Source organism: Notothenia rossii, assembly GCF_949606895.1.
Source record: "Notothenia rossii genome assembly, contig: scaffold_77, whole genome shotgun sequence".
In the NCBI taxonomy this organism is placed as follows: Eukaryota; Metazoa; Chordata; class Actinopteri; order Perciformes; family Nototheniidae; genus Notothenia; species Notothenia rossii.
In genome coordinates this window covers 63125-83093 of record NW_027639515.1, presented here as the reverse complement: position 1 = coordinate 83093, position 19969 = coordinate 63125, and the positions used below count along the sequence as shown (strand labels likewise).

The window sequence follows — 19969 nt, the reverse complement described above, 5'->3', positions numbered from 1 at the left end:
AGCCTGAAGCAGACATGTAGAACAATTTAAAAATAACAATAGATATATCAAGAAACACTCAGCTCCCCTAACCAAGACCTACAGGACTCATGCTCACTCAGCCACCCTGACCAAGACCTGCAGGACCGTGCTTCCGCAGCGACAAACAGGCGTAGAATAATAATAAATGGGATGTATATAGCGCTTTTTTAGACCCAAAGACGCTTTACATTATGAGTAAGGTCGACAAACAAAACAAGAACGAAAACACAAACAAAAACAAAAACAAAACAAAAACAGAAAAGCAATCAGGAGGATGTTGGTTCAGAGGGGGGAGGGGCGGGTTTAAGGATAAGCAGAGTTGAAGAGGTGGGTTTTGAGACGGGACTGGAACAGGGTGAGGGACTCAGACTCACGGAGGTCTTGGGGGTGGGAGTTCCAGAGCTTCGGGGCTGCCACAGAGAAGGCTCTGTCCCCGAAGCTCCGGAGTTTGGCCTTGGGGATTGAGAGCAAACCGGCTGAGGTGGATCTGAGGGACTGGGGTGGTTGGTAGAGGATGAGGAGGTCAGTGAGGTAGGGGGGGGGGCCAGATGGTGGAGGGCTTTATAGGTGAGGACCAGGAGTTTGTAGTGAATGCGGTGTGAGACGGGAAGCCAGTGAAGTTCTTTGAGGACCGGGGTGATGTGATGCCATGATTTGGTGTGGGTGAGGAGTCTGGCGGCTGCGTTCTGGACATGCTGGAGTCTGTTGAGGGATGTTGTGCTGATGCCGAAGAGGAGTGAGTTGCAATAGTCAAGGCGGGAGGAGATGAAGGCGTGAATGAGTCGCTCAGCTGCGGGGCAGGTGAGAGAGGGACGGAGTTTGGCGATATTGCGGAGGTGGAAAAATGAGGTTTTTACAACTTGGCAGATGTGGGGGTCGAGGGAGAGGGTGGGGTCGAATATCACGCCAAGGTTGCGTGCCTGGGTGGAGGGGGAAACAGGGGTGCCATCGATGGTGAGTGTCAGGTTGGGGGTTTTGCTGAGGGTGGATTTGGAGCCGATGAGGAGGAGTTCAGTTTTATTGCTGTTGAGTTTGAGGAAGTTGTGTTGCGTCCAGGATTTTATTGCAGTCAGACAGGATTCGATGTGTGTGAGAGGGGGGTTGTGGGGGGATTTGGTGCTGAGGTAGATCTGTGTGTCGTCAGCATAGCAGTGAAAGTCCAGGTTGTGATGGAGGAGAATCTGACCAAGGGGGAGGATGTAGATGATGAAGAAGAGGGGGCCGAGTACTGAACCTTGGGGAACACCTTGGGTGACTGAAGCTGTGGTAGAGGAGAATGGCGACCTGTAGCATATGCTTCAAGAGCTCTCAGTAGCACTGAACAGAGATATGCCCAGATTGAAAAGGAGGCTCTGGCATCAACTTGGGCCTGCGAGAGCTTTGCAGAGTTCCTCATTGGGAAAAGTTTCCACATTGAGACTGATCACAAGCCTTTGGTTCCTCTGCTAGGCTCAAAGCGCTTGGATGAACTCCCACCACGCATACAGCGTCTCCGCATGCGACTGATGCGATTCTCCTACACCGTATCACATGTGGCAGGCAAAGACATTGCAACTGCAGATGTACTATCCAGGGCTCCTGTCAGCAACATCAATGATCTGTATGTGGACTCAGTCATAGCAAGCCTGCCAGCTACAGAAAAGAGACTCAGGGAAATACAGACACACCAAGACAACGACACCATACTCCAACAGTTACAAAGGTGCTGTGTGGAGGGATGGCCAGACAGGTTTTCTATTGAGAGAGTGTTTCAACCCTACCTGCAACTCTCAGGTGAGCTCACAGTTCAAAATGGTCTCCTACTTTATGGTAGCAGGATAGTGATCCCTACATCGCTCAGAGCTGACATGCTCACCAAGCTGCATGAAGGTCACATGGGCATAACCAAATGCAGAGAAAGAGCCAAACAGTCTGTGTGGTGGTCAGGACTCAGCAAGGAGATAACGACAGTGACAGAGAACTGTGACACATGTAGGAGGGAGAGAACAAACCATAGAGAGACATTGATGCCTACTGAGTTCCCATCGAGACCATGGTCTACAGTGGGAGCAGATCTGTTTCAATTAGACAACAAACATTATTTGGTAATTATTGACTATTTTTCAAGATTTTTTGAAGTAGCAAAATTAACTTCCACAACATCAGAGGCAGTCATCACACACTTCAAGTCTATCTTTGCACAACCTGGGGTGCCAGAGATAGTGCGCTCAGACAATGGACCACAGTTTGCATCCGAGCCGTTCAGGTAGTTTGCCCAGGACTGGAACTTCAGTCATGTGACATCCAGTCCCCACTTCCCTCAGAGCAATGGAGAAGCGGAGCAGGCTGTGAGGACAATCAAAGGTCTCCTTAAGAAATCAAGTGATCCACATCTTGCCCTCATGGCCTACCGTGCTACTCCTCTGGCAAATGGATACAGTCCCACAGAGCTTCTCATGGGGAGGAAGATAAGGACACTCGTTCCCGTCATTCCATCCCAGCTCAACCCAGGATGTGCTGATATGATAAGGTTGAAATTGAAAGAACAAAGTTACAGACAAAAACAGAGACACAACTATGATCGCAGACACAGAGCACATGATGCTGTGTCACGATTCTCACGTTATGTCACGTTTGTAGTTTTGTATGTTTGGGTTTATTTTGCTGTTGGGTTCTCCCTGTCTTGTTTTTCTCTTTGTGTATTGTCTGGTCCCTCTCCCTGTGTTTTTCCTCCTTGTCTTTAGTTTCCCTGGTGTGTCGAATTGTCTGATTGTGTTCACCTGTCGCCCTTGTGTTTCTCCTCCCCTGCCAGCCCGGCTGTTTCTCGTCCTGTGATTACCCCTCCCTGTATTTAGTCTTGGCTCTTCCTGTGTTCAGTGTTGGCTCGTCTTTTGTGAGTTCTGTTTGTCCGAGTTATATTATTTTATCCTTTAAATAAAGGTATAATCAGTTTAATCTGCATTTGGGTCCTGCTTCCTTCAATCTACCGTAACAGAACGAACCAACCAGATATGGGCCCAGCAGATCCATTTGAGCAGGAATTATTGGATTTTTCCTTTTCTTTGGCTTACTGCTCTGATCGATGGAGGGGAGCGTCCGGTGTTCAGCAGCGAGAGGCTGCTCTGGCAGAGGCGCGCCAGATGGCTACGGAGAGACCAGGTTTGGTGAAATTCTTACCTGGCTAAATTTCAAATTTCCTCTCGGTGTGTGATTCCCGGCCTGCTAGCCCCAGGCATGCTAGCTCCCTGCCTCCCAATTCCCAGCCTGACACCATACGCCTCGGTGTGTTCTGTCTGGAGTCAACCCTTGCTTCAGCCTCCAAACGGCTCCTAAAAGAAGGAGTCACAAGTCCAGGCAAGCAGCCCGAGCACCAGAAGCCATGCCTTGGGCTCCAGTACAGGCCCCAGCAGCCATGGTTCCATGCTCCAGTGCCGGCCCACACAGCCATGGTACCGTGCTCCAGTGCCATCCCACACAACCATGGTTCCGTGTTCCGGTTCCGTGCCCAGAAGCCATGGTTCCGGCTCCAGAACCGACCCACATAGCCATGGTTCCAGCCCCAATTCTGGTCCCAGCAGGCATGGTTCCGGCCCCAGTTCTGGCCCCAGCAGCCATGGCCCCAGCCTTAGTCCTGGCCCCAGCAACCATGGTTCCGGCTCAAGAACCGGCTCACAAAGCCATGCTTCCGTGCTCCATTACCTGGCTTACACAGCCAGGGTCCAGGCTTCTGTTCCGTGCCCAAAAACCATGGTTTCGGCTCCATTACTGGCTCTCCGGCCGACTCCAGCTCCCGAGTCCTTTCGGCGTACCGGCTGACTCCAGCTCCTCGTCTCCTGTTGGCTCTCCGGCCGACTCCAGCCCCCTGTATTCTTTCGGCAAACCGACCGACGCCAGCTCCCCATGTCCTGTCAGCATTCCGGCCGACTCAAGCCCCCTGTGTTCTTTCGGCTCAAGTCCCCTCTCGAGTCCCCCCTCGAGTCCCCTCTCGAGTTCCCTCTCGAGTCTCCTCTCAAGTTCTCTCTCCAGTCACCTCTCGAGTCCCCTCTCAAGCCCCCTCTCGAGTTCCCTCTCAAGTCACCTCTCGAGTTCCCTCTCCAGTCTCCTCTCCAGTTCCCTCTCGAGTTCCATCTCGAGTCCCCTCTCCAGTCCCTACTCGAGTCTCTTCTCTTGTCCCTACTCAAGTCCCTACTCAAGTGCCGTTGGAGGTTCTGCTGGGGGTCCTGCCAACCCTATGTCCTGTGCCGTTGGAAGTTCCACTGGGGGTCCTGCTAACTCTATGTCCTGTCCCGTTGGGTGTCCCGCCGACTACTCTCCTGCCGGGGGTCCTGCCAATCCTATGTCCTGTCCTGTTGGGGGTCCCGCCGACTACTCATCTGCTGGGGGTCCTGCCAACCCTGTGTCCTGTGCCTCTGGGGGTCCCGCCGACAACTCTTCTGCCGGGGGTCCTGCCAGCTCCTTGTCCTCTTCAGTGGGGGATCTTGCCGACACCTGTCCCACCGGCTCCGGTCCCTGTCCGGTCAACACAGGGTCCTGCCCGGCCTCCGGAGTTGTCTGGTCTTCGCCCTTGAGCCCGGCCCCCTGAGAGCCTGGCCCCTTGAGAGCCGCGGTCTTCGCCCTCGAGCCCAGCCCCCTGACTTTCCCGGCCGCGGTCCTCGCCCTCGGGCCCGGCCCCCTGACTCTTCCTGCCGCTGCCTTTGCCCTCATGCTCGGCCCCCTGAGTTTGCCCACTGTGGTCCTTGCCCCTCCTCGAACTCTGCCTTGCCCCCGGGCCGTCCGCCCGAGATCCCTTCCTGGTCCTCTGCCATGCCCCTGGGTTGTCCGTTCAATCCCGTCCTCCTGATCCCTTCCACCCACCCTAATAAACGAGAGCAAGTCAACCTACACGTTGGTCCAATCCTTTCCTATACAAGAGCCTCTATATAAGTTATAGTGAACACTTATAACAATAGAACAAAGGGGATGCATGCATCCGGCCGTGCGTCGCGCCTCCACCGTTCCCAGAAATGCATCCGCGGAGGAGCCGTGGAGGACCCATCAGTGTATCCTCGTTATAGCTCCTCCAGAGAGCCTCCTCTCTCCTCTCTCCTCTCTCCTCGGTTAGAGCTCCTCCAGAGAGCCTCCTCTCTCCTCTCTCCTCTCTCCTCGGTTAGAGCTCCTCCAGAGAGCCTCCTCGACGCTCGATCCTCGGTCCTCGATGTGCATTTAGAGAAATGAGATGTCCTGCAAAATGGCGTGATGAAATTCATTTCTGGGTCACTACCGGAGGACCGAGGAGTCGAGGAGTCGAGGAGGGGAAATTTGAGTATTGAGAAACCTCTATTGAGTCAGTGTTGTGGTGCTGTTGCTTTGGTCTGGATCTGTGAGCTAACCACGCCCCGTTCATTTGTATATAAGGAATGGAAATGTGTCATTATGAAATAAAAGTCTCTTGAAATAAATAAATAAACAAACTACGGCTGTCAAGTTAACGCGTTATTATAAAAAAAAAAATAACGCCACTAATTATTTTTACGCGATTAACGCATGTGTATTTTTTGTCCTCGGCCGTCCCGTACTTTCAGAGCCGAGTTTCAGATCGAGTTTAAAATAACATCTACAAGCTGATGCTGACAGCCCCGCTCCTGCTGCCCGCCTGTGGCAGACCACACTTCCACGCTCACCGGCAGGCACCGACTGGCCATCGGGAGGACCGGGAGGGTGTGTGTATGTGTGGCGCGAGCGAGCGAGCAAGAGACCTTACGTGTATTGTTGTTGTTAGCATCTGATGCTAGCTAGCTGCGTTAACGGTGGGACATTGTACGAGAAGGCAGCACACTCAGCACGGGTAGTGTGCGCAACACGATTGCAGCGTCCAGGCAGCTCCCGTTCGAGCATATACCTTGAGTTACACATAGCTCCAACGATCCAACACACACACACACACACACACACACACACACACACACACACACACACACACATACACACACACACACACACACACACACACACACACACACACACACACACACACACACACACACACACACACACACACACTTTGTATGAGAGAGGTTCCAGGTTGAATTGAGGCAGATATTTTTAATGTTCAGAGATTGTTGTATTTAACATTCATGAGAATATTTGTCATTGTTCAAATGATAATAAACAAACATTTGCATAAAGCATATTTGTCCACTCATATGTTGATAAGAGTATTAAAAACTTGAAAAATATCCCTTTAAGGAACATTTAGAACAGATACAAAATGTGCGATGAATTTGCGATTAATCGCGATTAACTATTTTAATCGACTGACAGCACTAAAATGTCATCATGAAATATATAAATGTGTATTTAAATGTACATGTATACATATTTTTTGCCATATTTATTTACTTCAGAATTTATTTCATAGGCATATTTATATATGTATTTATTTAATTATTTATTTATTTATTTAATTTTGGCTTCAATTGGCATTCCATAAAAATGCATTATCTTTTGGTATTTTGAAAAGAAAACTTCACAGACATGTTTTATATAGGCACGGCCCTACAATATATTATTAAAATATAGCATGATAGGTCCACTTTAACCTAGAGACAGGGGCGGCGGGTAGGCTACTGTAGGCTACTGTAGGCTAGGGAAGGCTTAGCCTTACCAAATATTTGTGTCACTGCATCCTGGTAAAATAAAAATATAATGTATAATATTTGTGTCTTTGACATTAGCGCTGCTATGCACAATGGCGGAGCCAGGACATTTTCAGTGGGTGGCCAGGATGGAACCAGTAATCATTTTGAAGTGGCATTGAAATCACTATTATATGAACATAAAAATACATCTCACTATAAAATAAGGGGTTATTTAAGGCACCTATGCAGCCACCTGTGCCCTGTACGAAGCCGGTTCAACAGACCCTGGATATGTTTGAGTTATCTTGACTAACCCTAACAAACGAGATCTCGCTAAGCGGTCCTACAACGCTGATTATCAACTCGGTAAATCAAGCCAGGGTTTCTCTGTCCGGCTGAGAGTGCGTTCAAGGGGCAGGGCTAGCAACATTCGACCAATCACAAACAGGGACAAGTGTACTGCTTGTCCCTACTGCTGTGATCCTGGATCATAAGTCCTGGATGGATATCCTCGTGGATTCATCTTCCTATTATACACTAGGGCTGTACCCGAATATTCGACTATTCGAATATTAGTTCGTTGACCAACTATTTGGGTTTCAATTTCATTATTCGGATAATCGTTTTTTTCTTTTCCTAAATGTATGCTATCAATAAAGGCGAATTGCCATATTCTTATACTATATTTATACTTTTGAATTGCACTGTTAAAATACGGAAATATATACAATCTCAGCCTGTGCTCCTGACATCGCGTTACAGTCACAAACGCAAACGGCACGCTTCACCTCGCAGTGTGCCAAATATGCGACACGAAACTGGCCTACCACGGTGGCACAGCAACTCTGAAAAGTCCCCTGGATGCTGTGAGTAGTAGCCTAGCTTAGTTTAGCTGTTGTCAAGTTGCCATGGTGAAGCTGCTTTATCTGCCGTTTAAACAGTAACGTTACACATGATGAAATCGTGCACTTACTTTGCTTCGAAAATAGTTGCAAGCAAGCAAATTGTTTTTTTATATTAGTTTTTCAATTTTATCTGAATAGTGAAAATAATAGGAGCAATGTGGGAACATCTGGGGCTGAGGCGATTATTGACATACAGTTTGTTCATTTATTTTTCGTTCTTCATTTATTTAAATATTGTTTACTGTATCGGTATCAAGTGTTACACTGTTAGGCCTATGTTATTAAAAGTATTGTTGTTATAACAGAAATATGTGTTTTGTATCTTCAGGTTGTAAAACGTTATAGCCCGGGCGCTGCACTGCGGCTGGGTTAAATGCAGAGGACACATTTAGTTTGAATGTTTGCGAGTACTGAGACAATAAATAAATATAAATCGTAATAGTATGCTCTTTCTGCGCTTCTGCTTAACAGCGTGTTGTCAGGTGTCTCGGATTCGGAGCCTGTTATGAAACCTTTTGGAAAAAAATGTTTTATTAAAAAAAAAAAAAAATCTCTCCGCACCGAATATTCGAATATTCGCTGCTGATTACTACCGAGTGTCCGGAGCCCGACAAATTGTATTCGGGACAGCCCTATTATACACACATGCATTTCCAAACATTTGGTCTACCTATGTTGTAAATGTATTATCTCTTCGATTTACACACGGCATCTATTGCAGGTCTGTCCGTCCTGGGAGAGGGATCCCTCCTCTGTTGCTCTCCCTGAGGTTTCTCCATGTTCCCCTTTAAACTGTGGGGTTTCTCTGGAAGTGTTTCCTTGTACGATGTGAGGGTCTAAGGACAGAGGGTCTGAGGACAGAGGGTCTAAGGACAGAGGGTCTGAGGACAGAGGGTCTGAGGACAGAGGGTCTAAGGACAGAGGGTCTGAGGACAGAGGGTCTAAGGACAGAGGGTCTGAGGACAGAGGGTCTGAGGACAGAGGGTCTGAGGTCAGAGGGTCTGAGGACAGAGGGTCTAAGGACAGAGGGTCTAAGGACAGAGGATCTGAGGACAGAGGGTCTGAGGACAGAGGGTCTAAGGACAGAGGGTCTGAGGATAGAGGGTCTAAGGACAGAGGGTCTGAGGACAGAGGGTCTAAGGACAGAGGGTGTCGTATTGTCATTCTGATATTCTGTACAAACTGTGAAGTCCACTGAGACAAATGTAACATTTGTGATATTGGGCTATATAAATAAACATTGATTGATTGAACTATTGATTGATACTGACAGCGCAGCGTCATATTTCATTAATGAAAAGTGAACTATAATATTAGACAAATATGAACTTTAAACATCCATGACTTAAACATATAATCCAGGATACAAGGCACATAGATGAATATAGAACAACTGGTTAAAAATAAATAAACTACAGTGTGTTTGAAGGCGTAACAGGTTTATGATATCACTGCCCCGTCTAAGACACCATCTGACTTTCATTACATTTGACTCGAGTGTTTCCTCAACTTAATGTGTTGCTTCAAATAATCCTTCTGCATCCAGTATGTGACACTGTGAGTGTTGCACGGCCAGATACGGCTCAGCTGACTCAGATAAGGAAATATATGACATATTATGATATTGTATGATCGATGATCTGATTGATGATGTGATATGAACGATAAGTGCGACACATCGGCGTCTTCCCTGCATACGGCAGTTTAAACTGTATTTCCTTTATCCTGTAATATGACTTGATAGATTTAAACTCTGCACACTGAGGCCCGGTGCCACGAGGGGGCAAAAGGGGGCATTGCCCCCTCAGTTGTCTTATTTGCCCCCTCACCTTGAGCATCATTCATCCATCAAAAAGTACAATAAATGTCACAATTATTAAATAACTTTAAATAATTATTTCCCCCAACACACGTTACTATGTTTGGATCAGATGTGTGGGTCAAGCAACGTGTAAGCAAGCCTCAAACCCAAGTGAGCTTGTAGTCTTAATGTTAGCGTGTGTGCTTAGCTGTAAACACAGTCAGATGGGAGACCAAAACGTCCCCGTTTCCGGTGGCCGGTACCCGGTACCCGGTTGTAACTCCCGAAAACTTTCCCATTTTTGAATGTGCGTTAAAAAACAGAGCAAGGTGAAATAAAATGTTACATGTCAGTAAAAACAGAGTAACAGTGTTATGCCTGTTTGTAGCGTTAGCGTATTTCTTCTTCTACTACTTCTTCTTCTACCTCTACTTCTACTGCTTCTTCTTATTATTATTATTCTACCTCTACTTCTACTGCTTCTTCTACTGCTTCTTCTTCTTCTTCTTCTTCTTCTTCTTCTTCTTCTTCTTCTACTACTTCTTCCTCTACCTCTACTTCTACTGCTTCTTCTACTGCTTCTTCTTCTTCTTCTTCTTCTACTACTTCTTCTTCTACCTCTACTTCTACTGCTTCTTCTTCTTCTTATTATTCTACCTCTACTTCTACTGCTTCTTCTACTGCTTCTTCTTCTTCTTCTTCTTCTTCTTCTTCTTCTTCTTCTTCTTCTTCTTCTTCTTCTACTACTTCTTCCTCTACCTCTACTTCTACTACTGCTTCTTCTTCTTCTTCTTCTACTACTTCTTCTTCTTCTTCTACCCGTAAGATATTGGACCAAAGGAACTCGGCTAGTAGTGTCAACTAAATCCATAGTATTACAACAAAAGTGCTTTAAACGAGGTAAGTTACGAATGTATGTTCTCAATGGCCATGTATGGGATTGAATATTACATTAGTTTAGATTAGATGTATTGTCCCCAGGGGGAAATTCATTTGCACAGATCTGTTGTGGTAATCTGTATTATATAAACCGTATTGGTACAATGAGCGACATCTAGTGGCGTATTGTGGAACATTGATCTGATTTTTCTCATGGCAGTTTGACTCTAGAGACAAACCAGGGGATTTCACTTTTAATCTGTGTCTGTCCATTCTGTGTAGTGTTTTATCCAATATTACATTTGGTTTATATATTAGTCACTTTTCTTCAACCAGATACATTTTTCTAGATGGATAGTAAGTAATTAACATCTGTATAGGAAGAGGAATTAAGGGATAGAGGAGGTCAGGTTATGGTATAATTACAGAGCCACTTTATAAATGGAGGAAATCAATGTTAGTCTGTTAACTAAAGTGCAGCCATCTAATAATGTACTATCTGTTATTAAAGATCAGAGGAACAGAACAGAACGAGAGGGGTAAATCCGGAATACAAATAAAGAAGCAAAGATATTGTAGAGCAGTGAGAAGGAAAAAAGCTTGGTGTGTCAATTCATTACATTGCCAGTATTTTTCGTTGTTGTGAGAAAAAAAAAATCGCCCCCTTGGATTTTTTAACAGCCCCCTCCGTCATTTCATCCTGGAGCCGGGCCTGCAGCGTCAGGTAAAAAAAAGTGATTTAGCCTTCCCAAACCTGAGCCTCACGCGCCGCCTATGCCTAGAGAGAGTGAGGGGGGGAGAGAGAGAGAGAGAGAGAGAGAGAGAGAGAGAGAGAGAGAGAGAGAGAGAGAGAGAGAGAGAGAGAGAGAGAGAGACTGAGCGAGATGTTTACAGACAGAGAGAGAGATTGGGCGAGGCAGAGAGAGAGACAGAGAGAGAGAGACAGACAGGGAGGGGTGAGACAGCCTGCTCCTCCTCCCTCTGGTTTTCAGGGCGGAGGTCTGACAGAGAAAAGTTAGCTCTCAGTCTGAGCGGAGTTTCTAACTTTGTTCCTCTTCCTCACTTCTTCCTAACTTCTTCCTAACTTCTTCCTCACACCCTCTTCCTCAGCAACATGTCGGGCGTCGCGTCCACGCTGGCGAAAAAGCGCGCTCTCGCGGCGGGTTTTGGGACCAACGCGAACGCGACTCGGTACCTGAACCAGGACTTCCTCTCGCTGCGGGAGCAGAGCCGCTCCTCCGGGACTTTGTTCTCAGACCCGACCTTCCCCCCCGCTGCGGAGACGCTGGGCTTCAAAGAGCTGGGCCGAGGGTCCCCGAAGGTCCGGGGGGTGACCTGGAAGAGACCGACGGTAAGACCTGGTTTGTTTACAGAATACCCGAGGGCTCTTTACTGCCACACCCCCCCCCCCCCACACACACGGAAAAACCCCGGAATCCCTGGCATGTAAAATATGTCAGAAAAACCAGAAACACACATTACTCTGTTTTAACACACACACACACACACACACACACACACACACACACACACACACACACACACACACACACACACACACACACACACACACACACACACACACACACACACACACTAGAGAGAGAGTACATATGTTACAGATGTGATGGAAATCAGATGATATAGAGTTATTGCAGGGTCGTTATAGAGTGGCTGTAGAGTTAGTTAGTATAGAGTGGCTGTAGAGTTAGTTAGTATAGAGTGGGTGTAGAGTTAGTTAGTTTAGATTGGCTGTAGAGTTAGTTAGTATAGAGTGGGTGTAGAGTTAGTTAGTATAGAGTGGGTGTAGAGTTAGTTAGTATAGAGTGGCTGTAGAGTTAGTTAGTATAGAGCTGGTGTAGAGTTAGTTAGTATAGATTGGGTGTACCCAGATGTAACAGGAAACATTCCCAGCACACAGGAAGCAGGGTTGGGTTCAGACTGAACAGACTCATTCATCACATTGATCCTGCTGGAGATGTACTGTTATACAAAACAAACATAGAGAAATGTAAAGGTGGCATGCATCTATTACACATGTTTCTTCAGACCTGGATATATCTCCTGCTACTGCAGCATCACAGAATGAATGACATATTCATATCATTAAACAAGACCTTTCAAAACGTTTGATGCAAATACTAATTTCAGGATGTAAATTGAAACTGTGTTCAAATAAATACTTAAAAATAATCTGAGGGATATGTGAGTCATCAGAGATCCTGCATTCCTGAGAGATGAGTCACTACAATCTCAAAAACAGAGGAAAACATCACATGATGCTTATATCAAACACATATAAACCCCGTAACACACACACACACACACACACACACACACACACACACACACACACACACACACACACACACACACACACACACACACACACACACACACACACACACACACACACACACACACACACACACACACACACACACACGGGGTTTCACAACTACCAATATTTACTAGTCGACACGTTTTTCAAAATAGCAGTCGACTAGTCGTTACGTCATAATAAAGACACACAAAGAGAGGTGTACAACTGTATTTTATATTGGAACTCATACAGTAACATTAAGCACTGCATTTTAATTTGTGTTACATGGCTGAGTAAATAACAAACTAACTGGACTCAGCAAAATTGACAGCAAAAAACTCTTGTTTAGATACATGCCACGTAAATCCAGTGCGCAACAGCGCATTGCGCAACACTTCGCTGTCCTCCACGATAACGTCCACCTTTCCATATCTTTGGTTTGAACACCAACGCATCGACATGTGAAGGAAGGAGGCTTGACCGCTTTCGGGTGACAGTGTGGCCAGCCAGGGAAAAAACCCTCTCACTCGGGGTGCTTGTGGCTGGAATAGCCAGGTAGCTCCTCGAAAGCGGGGGAAGCGGTGCACGTTTTCTGCCCACCACTCCAGTGGATTATCCATTGTGGGGATATGCGGTGTCCGCTGGCAGTAATCCCGTAGCTCATCATCACTGTTGACCCGTGTTTTCTTGCTGTTCGTTTGCCTCTGTTCAGTGCTGACGCCGGTCCGTTGCTCACTGGTGCTAGCATTACTGCTAGTGCTAGCTGTCGGCAGCGGGTGTCTCATCTTCAGATGGTTGCGCATAGCAGATGCATTTGTATTGTACTTCAGTACAGCTGTACACAACTGACACTTCACTGTGGAGTTGGTTACATCTTCGTTAAAGTACTGCCATACATAAGAATGTGGGACGTGTTTTGGAGCATTTTGCAGCACCTCCTTTACCTCCATTTTTTTCACGACTAGTTGACTAGGGCCTACAGCGCCGACTAGTGGTAAAGGTAGTCGACTAGTCGATTAGTTGGTGAAACCCCTACACACACACACACACACACACACACACACACACACACACACACACACACACACACACACACACACACACACACACACACACACACACACACACACACACACACACACACACACACACACACACACACACACTGTCAGGAAGTCAGAGTGTGTGTATTATTCACAGTAATAAAGTTTAGTAATGACTAATATGTTCTGCCCCTCCCCCCCCCCCCCCCTTTTCTAGGAACTTGTCTCTAATCCTGAATTCATCGTGGGCGGAGCGAGCAGAACTGACATCTGCCAGGGAGCTTTGGGTGAGTCTTCTGCTGTCCCTGAATGCACCACACTCTGCAGACTGCCCCTGAATGCACCACACTCTGCAGACTGCCTCTGAATGCACCACACTCCCCAGACTGTCCCTGAATGCATCACACTCCCCAGATTGTCCCTGAATGCAGCACACTCCACAGACTGTCCCTGAATGCACCACACTCTCCAGACTGTAACATGTTCTCAGTAGAGTGTGTGATCAGTAGAGTGTGTGATCAGTAGAGTGTGTGATCAGTAGAGTGTGTGTGTGTGTTTGATTCTCAGCAGAGTGTGTGATCAGTAGAGTGTGTGTTTGATTCTCAGCAGAGTGTGTGTGTTTGATTCTCAGCAGAGTGTGTGATCAGTAGAGTGTGTGTTTGATTCTCAGCAGAGTGTGTGTGTTTGATTCTCAGCAGAGTGTGTGATCAGTAGTTTTTCCAACAGAGGAGTTAATGAGGACCGGCTGCTAGAATCTGAGGGCGTGCCATGCTGAGCCCTGATTGGCTGAGCAGGACAGGAAGGAGCCTGCCAGCTATTGTTAGGGGGGGGGGGGGGGTGGGGGCTGTCAACCAATGAGGACACACCCTTACACACACACACACACACACACACACACACACACACACACACACACACACACACACACACACACCCTCCCTGGTGTGGTGTATGAGTCACAGCATGCCGTGCCATTCTAAACCACAGACTCTTTTGTTGAGCAACTTTTAAAGTTTTGTTTCCACATGTTCAAACACTGGGCAGATGAATATGCAAGACTGGATTATGAAAAATGTACATATATATATGCATGTATATAAATGTGTATATATATATACATGTATATATATATATATATATGCATGTATATAAATGTGTATATATATATATATATATATATATATATATGTAGCAACGGTCATTATTATGCTTTGTAGCATTGTGTTATCCAGTATTATACACCTGAAATTTTCAAATTGACAAATCAGAATCGAGTATTCAACCAAGCCATGAAATATACTATATTATTTCATGGTGACTTCTGGCTTTTGCTTGTAATGTACGGTGCATCCTGCAGGGGGCAGCAGTAAGCCTTTAATGCCCTGGGCATGCTGCAGGGGGCAGTAGTGAGCTTGTAATGCACCGTAAAGCCTGCAGGGGTTAGTATTGAGCCTGTAATGCACCCTACAACCTGCAGGGGACTGTAGTGAGCCTGTTTCCTGTTTCCTGTCCAGGTGACTGCTGGCTGTTGGCAGCCATCGCCTCCCTGACCCTGAACGAGTATGTGATGGCCAGAGTCGTTCCCACGGACCAGGGCTTTGGTGACGACTACGCTGGCATCTTCCACTTCCAGGTAACAGGGACGTTAGGGAGCCGGGGTTAAACGGTCCTCTCCGGGGTTAAACGGTCCTCTCCGGGGTTAAACGGGGTTAAACGGTCCTCTCTGGGGTAACAGATGAAGGATCATTGCTGAAGTCAGCTGAGAATCGGTCCACACTTCCTTAGTGGAAAACAGAAAGAGTGAGTCACGAATTTGTGAGGAACTGTTGATTATTACATGTTTCCAGTTGGATTTAACCAGTTAAACCTCACGGCCCCGCTGGCGGGGGCAAAACGCAACATTTCGCAAGAAACAGCGTCTGAGGGCTTCTTAACATTTAACAAACTATGAATGTGTCATACCCACTTAACGGGAAGAAACTCAGCTATCAGACAATATTAACAATTTTTTGAAAAACGAAACCTAAGGGTAATAACAAAGGCTCTGAATTAGCCCTGAGCCAAAAAATGCTAACACACTTAGCACAGAACTCACGTTAAAATACCCTTATTACTTATCGGATCTGCACTAACAAAATATCGATTAGCAAGCTGAGATTCCACAGAGCAGGTATTAGTATCATCAGTGAGCGATCAGAACTTGCGGCAAAATGACAACAAACAACAACAAAATAATTAGCTTTACGGGACCAAATCGGAAAATAAGTCTTACCTTTTGCTGTGTTCTGATCAAAAGTCGTGTTCAATGGCATTAAAACGATAAAAACGCTGCTGAAAGTTAATCCAGAGGTTAATCCAATGTGTCTGTCACTTTGAAATGATTACTGATAATCCATCGTCATATTTTTGGCAATAACGGAGATTTCATATTAGCTGCTACGATAGCTACGACAGTGTATGACAGCTTCCGGTTCCGGGGCATGATGGCTGCGCATCACTCATTCACCAATGGGTAATGTTTAGATTGCTTTTTGGAACTTCCCCTCGATTCGATTGGCTCTAACGGTTAAAAAGAAATGTCAATCATCAAAATCGACCAAGGGGAACCAGAGATATGGCAAATCCACCCAAATGACCCCAGAAGTGTTTTTTTTTTCTAAATCTGTCTAAAAAGGTCAAATGTCACTTGTTTTGTATCAATCTTGATACAGGGTACTTATTATATGTTGTACTTTGGATTCCTCAAGCTTTTAGAATACCTTACCATCATCCAAGGGTAGTTTTCACTATAAGTAATGTTTTTTTTTGGACGGACACTATAATTTACATTTTTTTTACCATGTTCAATCTGAATTTACTTTAAAATAAAAACAATTCTATATTCATTCTGACTTTTCTACATCCAACTGACAGGTTTATCATTACTTTGAGAAAAAAGATTATTACACTGTGTGTGTAGTTCTGGCAGTTCAGGGAGTGGGGATTTTCAAAGTAAAAGTCTTCACTGTTTGTTTAGTTCTGGCAGTTCAGGGAGTGGGGATTTTCAAAGTAAAAGTCTTCACTGTGTGTAGTTCTGGTAGTTCGGGGAGTGGGGATTTTGAAAGTAAAAGTCTTCACTGTGTGTGTAGTTCTGGCAGTTCGGGGAGTGGGGATTTTCAAAGTAAAAGTCTTCACTGTGTGTGTAGTTCTGGCAGTTCGGGGAGCGGGGATTTTCAAAGTAAAAGTTTTCGCTGTGTGTGTAGTTCTGGCAGTTCGGGGAGTGGGGATTTTCAAAGTAAAAGTCTTCACTGTGTGTGTAGTTCTGGCAGTTCGGGGAGTGGGGATTTTCAAAGTAAAAGTCTTCACTGTGTGTGTAGTTCTGGCAGTTCGGGGAGTGGGGATTTTCAAAGTAAAAGTCTTCACTGTGTGTGTAGTTCTGGCAGTTCGGGGAGTGGGGATTTTCAAAGTAAAAGTCTTCACTGTGTGTGTAGTTCTGGCAGTTCGGGGAGTGGGTGGACGTTGTGATCGACGACCGGCTGCCGGTGAAAGACGGAGAGCTGCTGTTCGTTCACTCTGCTGAGGGGACGGAGTTCTGGAGCGCTCTGCTGGAGAAAGCCTACGCCAAGTAAGAGAGAGACACACACACACACACACACACTAAACAAACAAACAAACAAACAAACAAACAAACAAACAAACACTGCTGGAAAGAGCCGACGCAAAGTAACAGCCCGTTTTTTTTGTATTCTGCAGGGTAGCTTGTGGATTTACTCCAGGTGGAACTAAAGTCTGATTTAACACTTGATTAGATTTCACATCATTCATCCAGATCTGTGAAGTAACTAAAGGTATAAATACATGTAGAGAGTAGAAGTACACCATCTACCTCTGAACTGTAGTGGAGAAGAAGTACACAGTAACATAGCATGGAAATACTACAGTAAAGTACAAGTTCCTCAGAATTGTACTTAAGTCCAGTACTTGAATAAATGTACCTCTGGGTAGTACACTGAGAGGATAAACCGTAGTGTTGGATCAGTCCCTCTGTAGTATCTGCTGGTTTCTGTCACAGGGTGTGCGGCTGCTATGAAGCTCTGTCTGGCGGATCCACCATGGAGGGCTTTGAGGATTTCACCGGAGGCATCGCTGAGAACTTCGACCTGCAGCGCCCCCCTTCAAACCTGTTCCAGATCATGAAGAAGGCGCTGGAGGCCGGAGCCCTGCTTGGCTGCTCCATCGACGTGAGTTATCTCCTTTATCCTCAAGGATTTGATTGTCATTTAAGTTGTTCTTATGGTGTTTCTTCTTCCAGGAATGGTGATATCTTATATCAAATAATAAAACTGAAATATTTTGATGAGCTAACGGTTAGAGTTATAGATCAAGCTTGTGATTTTCACTAAGCCGTCCCTGTTGTTGTGGGTTGCAGATCACAAGCGCCTCAGACTCAGAGGCTGTCACTCGTCAGAAACTTGTGAAAGGACATGCCTACTCTCTGACCGGTGCCGTGGAGGTGAGGTCACTGACACCTAACCCTACCCTACCCAAAGAGGAGCAATGAGAGGAGGTGAAACTAAACAATGTGTTTCCTTCAGGTGAACTACCGGGGGCGCCAGGAGAAACTGGTGAGGGTCAGAAACCCCTGGGGTCAGGTGGAGTGGACCGGGCCCTGGAGCGACGGGTAACCAAACACACCACAACACAGACACACAGCATGACCCACACACACCACAACACAGACACACAGCATGACCCACACACACCACAACACAGACACACAGCATCTTCCAAACACACCACAACACACAGACACACAGCATGACCCACACACACCACAACACAGACACACAGCATGACCCACACACACCACAACACAGACACACAGCATGACCCACACACACCACAACACAGACACACAGCATGACCCACACACACCACAACACAGACACACAGCATGACCCACACACACCACAACACAGGCACACAGCATGACCCACACACACCACAACACAGACACACAGCATGACCCACACACACCACAACACAGACACACAGCATGACCCACACACACCACAACAGAGACACACAGCATGACCCACAGACACCACAACACAGACACACAGCATGACCCACACACACCACAACACACAGACACACAGTATGACCCACACACACCACAACACAGACACACAGCATGACCCACACACACCACAACACACAGACACACAGCATGACCCACACACACCACAACACAGACACACAGCATGACCCACACACACCACAACACAGACACACAGCATGACCCACACACACCACAACACACAGACACACAGTATGACCCACACACACCACAACACAGACACACAGCATGACCCACACACACCACAACACAGACACACAGCATGACCCACACACACCACAACACAGACACACAGTATGACCCACACACACCACAACACAGACACACAGCATGACCCACACACACCACAACACAGACACACAGCATGACCCACACACACCACAACACAGACACACAGCATGACCCACACACACCACAACACAGATACACAGCATGACCCACACACACCACAACACAGACACACAGCATGACCCACACACACCACAACACAGATACACAGCATGACCCACACACACCACAACACAGACACACAGCATGACCCACACACACCACAACACAGACACACAGCATGACCCACACACACCACAACACAGATACACAGCATGACCCAAACACACCACAACACAGACACACAGCATGACCCACACACACCACAACACAGATACACAGCATGACCCACACACACCACAACACAGACACACAGTATGACCCACACACACCACAACACACAGACACACAGCATCTTCCACACACACCACAACACAGACACACAGCATGACCCACACACACCACAACACAGATACACAGCATGACCCACACACACCACAACACAGATACACAGCATGACCCACACACACCACAACACAGACACACAGCATGACCCACACACACCACAACACAGATACACAGCATGACCCACACACACCACAACACAGACACACAGTATGACCCACACACACCACAACACAGACACACAGCATGACCCAAACACACCACAACACACAGATACACAGCATGACCCACACACACCACAACACAGATACACAGCATGACCCACACACACCACAACACAGATACACAGCATGACCCACACACACCACAACACACAGATACACAGCATGACCCACACACACCACAACACAGATACACAGCATGACCCACACACACCACAACACAGATACACAGCATGACCCACACACACCACAACACAGACACACAGCATGACCCACACACACCACAACACAGACACACAGCATGACCCAAACACACCACAACACACAGA

At 46.6% G+C, this 19969-nt stretch overlaps 1 protein-coding gene across 1 annotated transcript in view; it reads left to right on the top strand.

Annotated features, from left to right (window-relative positions):
- The first annotated feature begins 11124 nt into the window (after window positions 1–11124).
- Window positions 11125–19969, top strand: part of LOC307027736 (calpain-2 catalytic subunit-like) — a 34848-nt gene continuing 26003 nt past the window's right edge. The window contains exons 1-7 of the mRNA XM_079696040.1: window positions 11125–11553; window positions 13786–13855; window positions 15083–15201; window positions 17039–17172; window positions 17620–17788; window positions 17977–18060; window positions 18143–18228. Coding sequence (XP_079552166.1) covers window positions 11317–11553; window positions 13786–13855; window positions 15083–15201; window positions 17039–17172; window positions 17620–17788; window positions 17977–18060; window positions 18143–18228 — 899 coding nt within the window. The 5' untranslated portion in view covers window positions 11125–11316. The remainder of the gene's footprint in view (window positions 11554–13785; window positions 13856–15082; window positions 15202–17038; window positions 17173–17619; window positions 17789–17976; window positions 18061–18142; window positions 18229–19969) is intronic.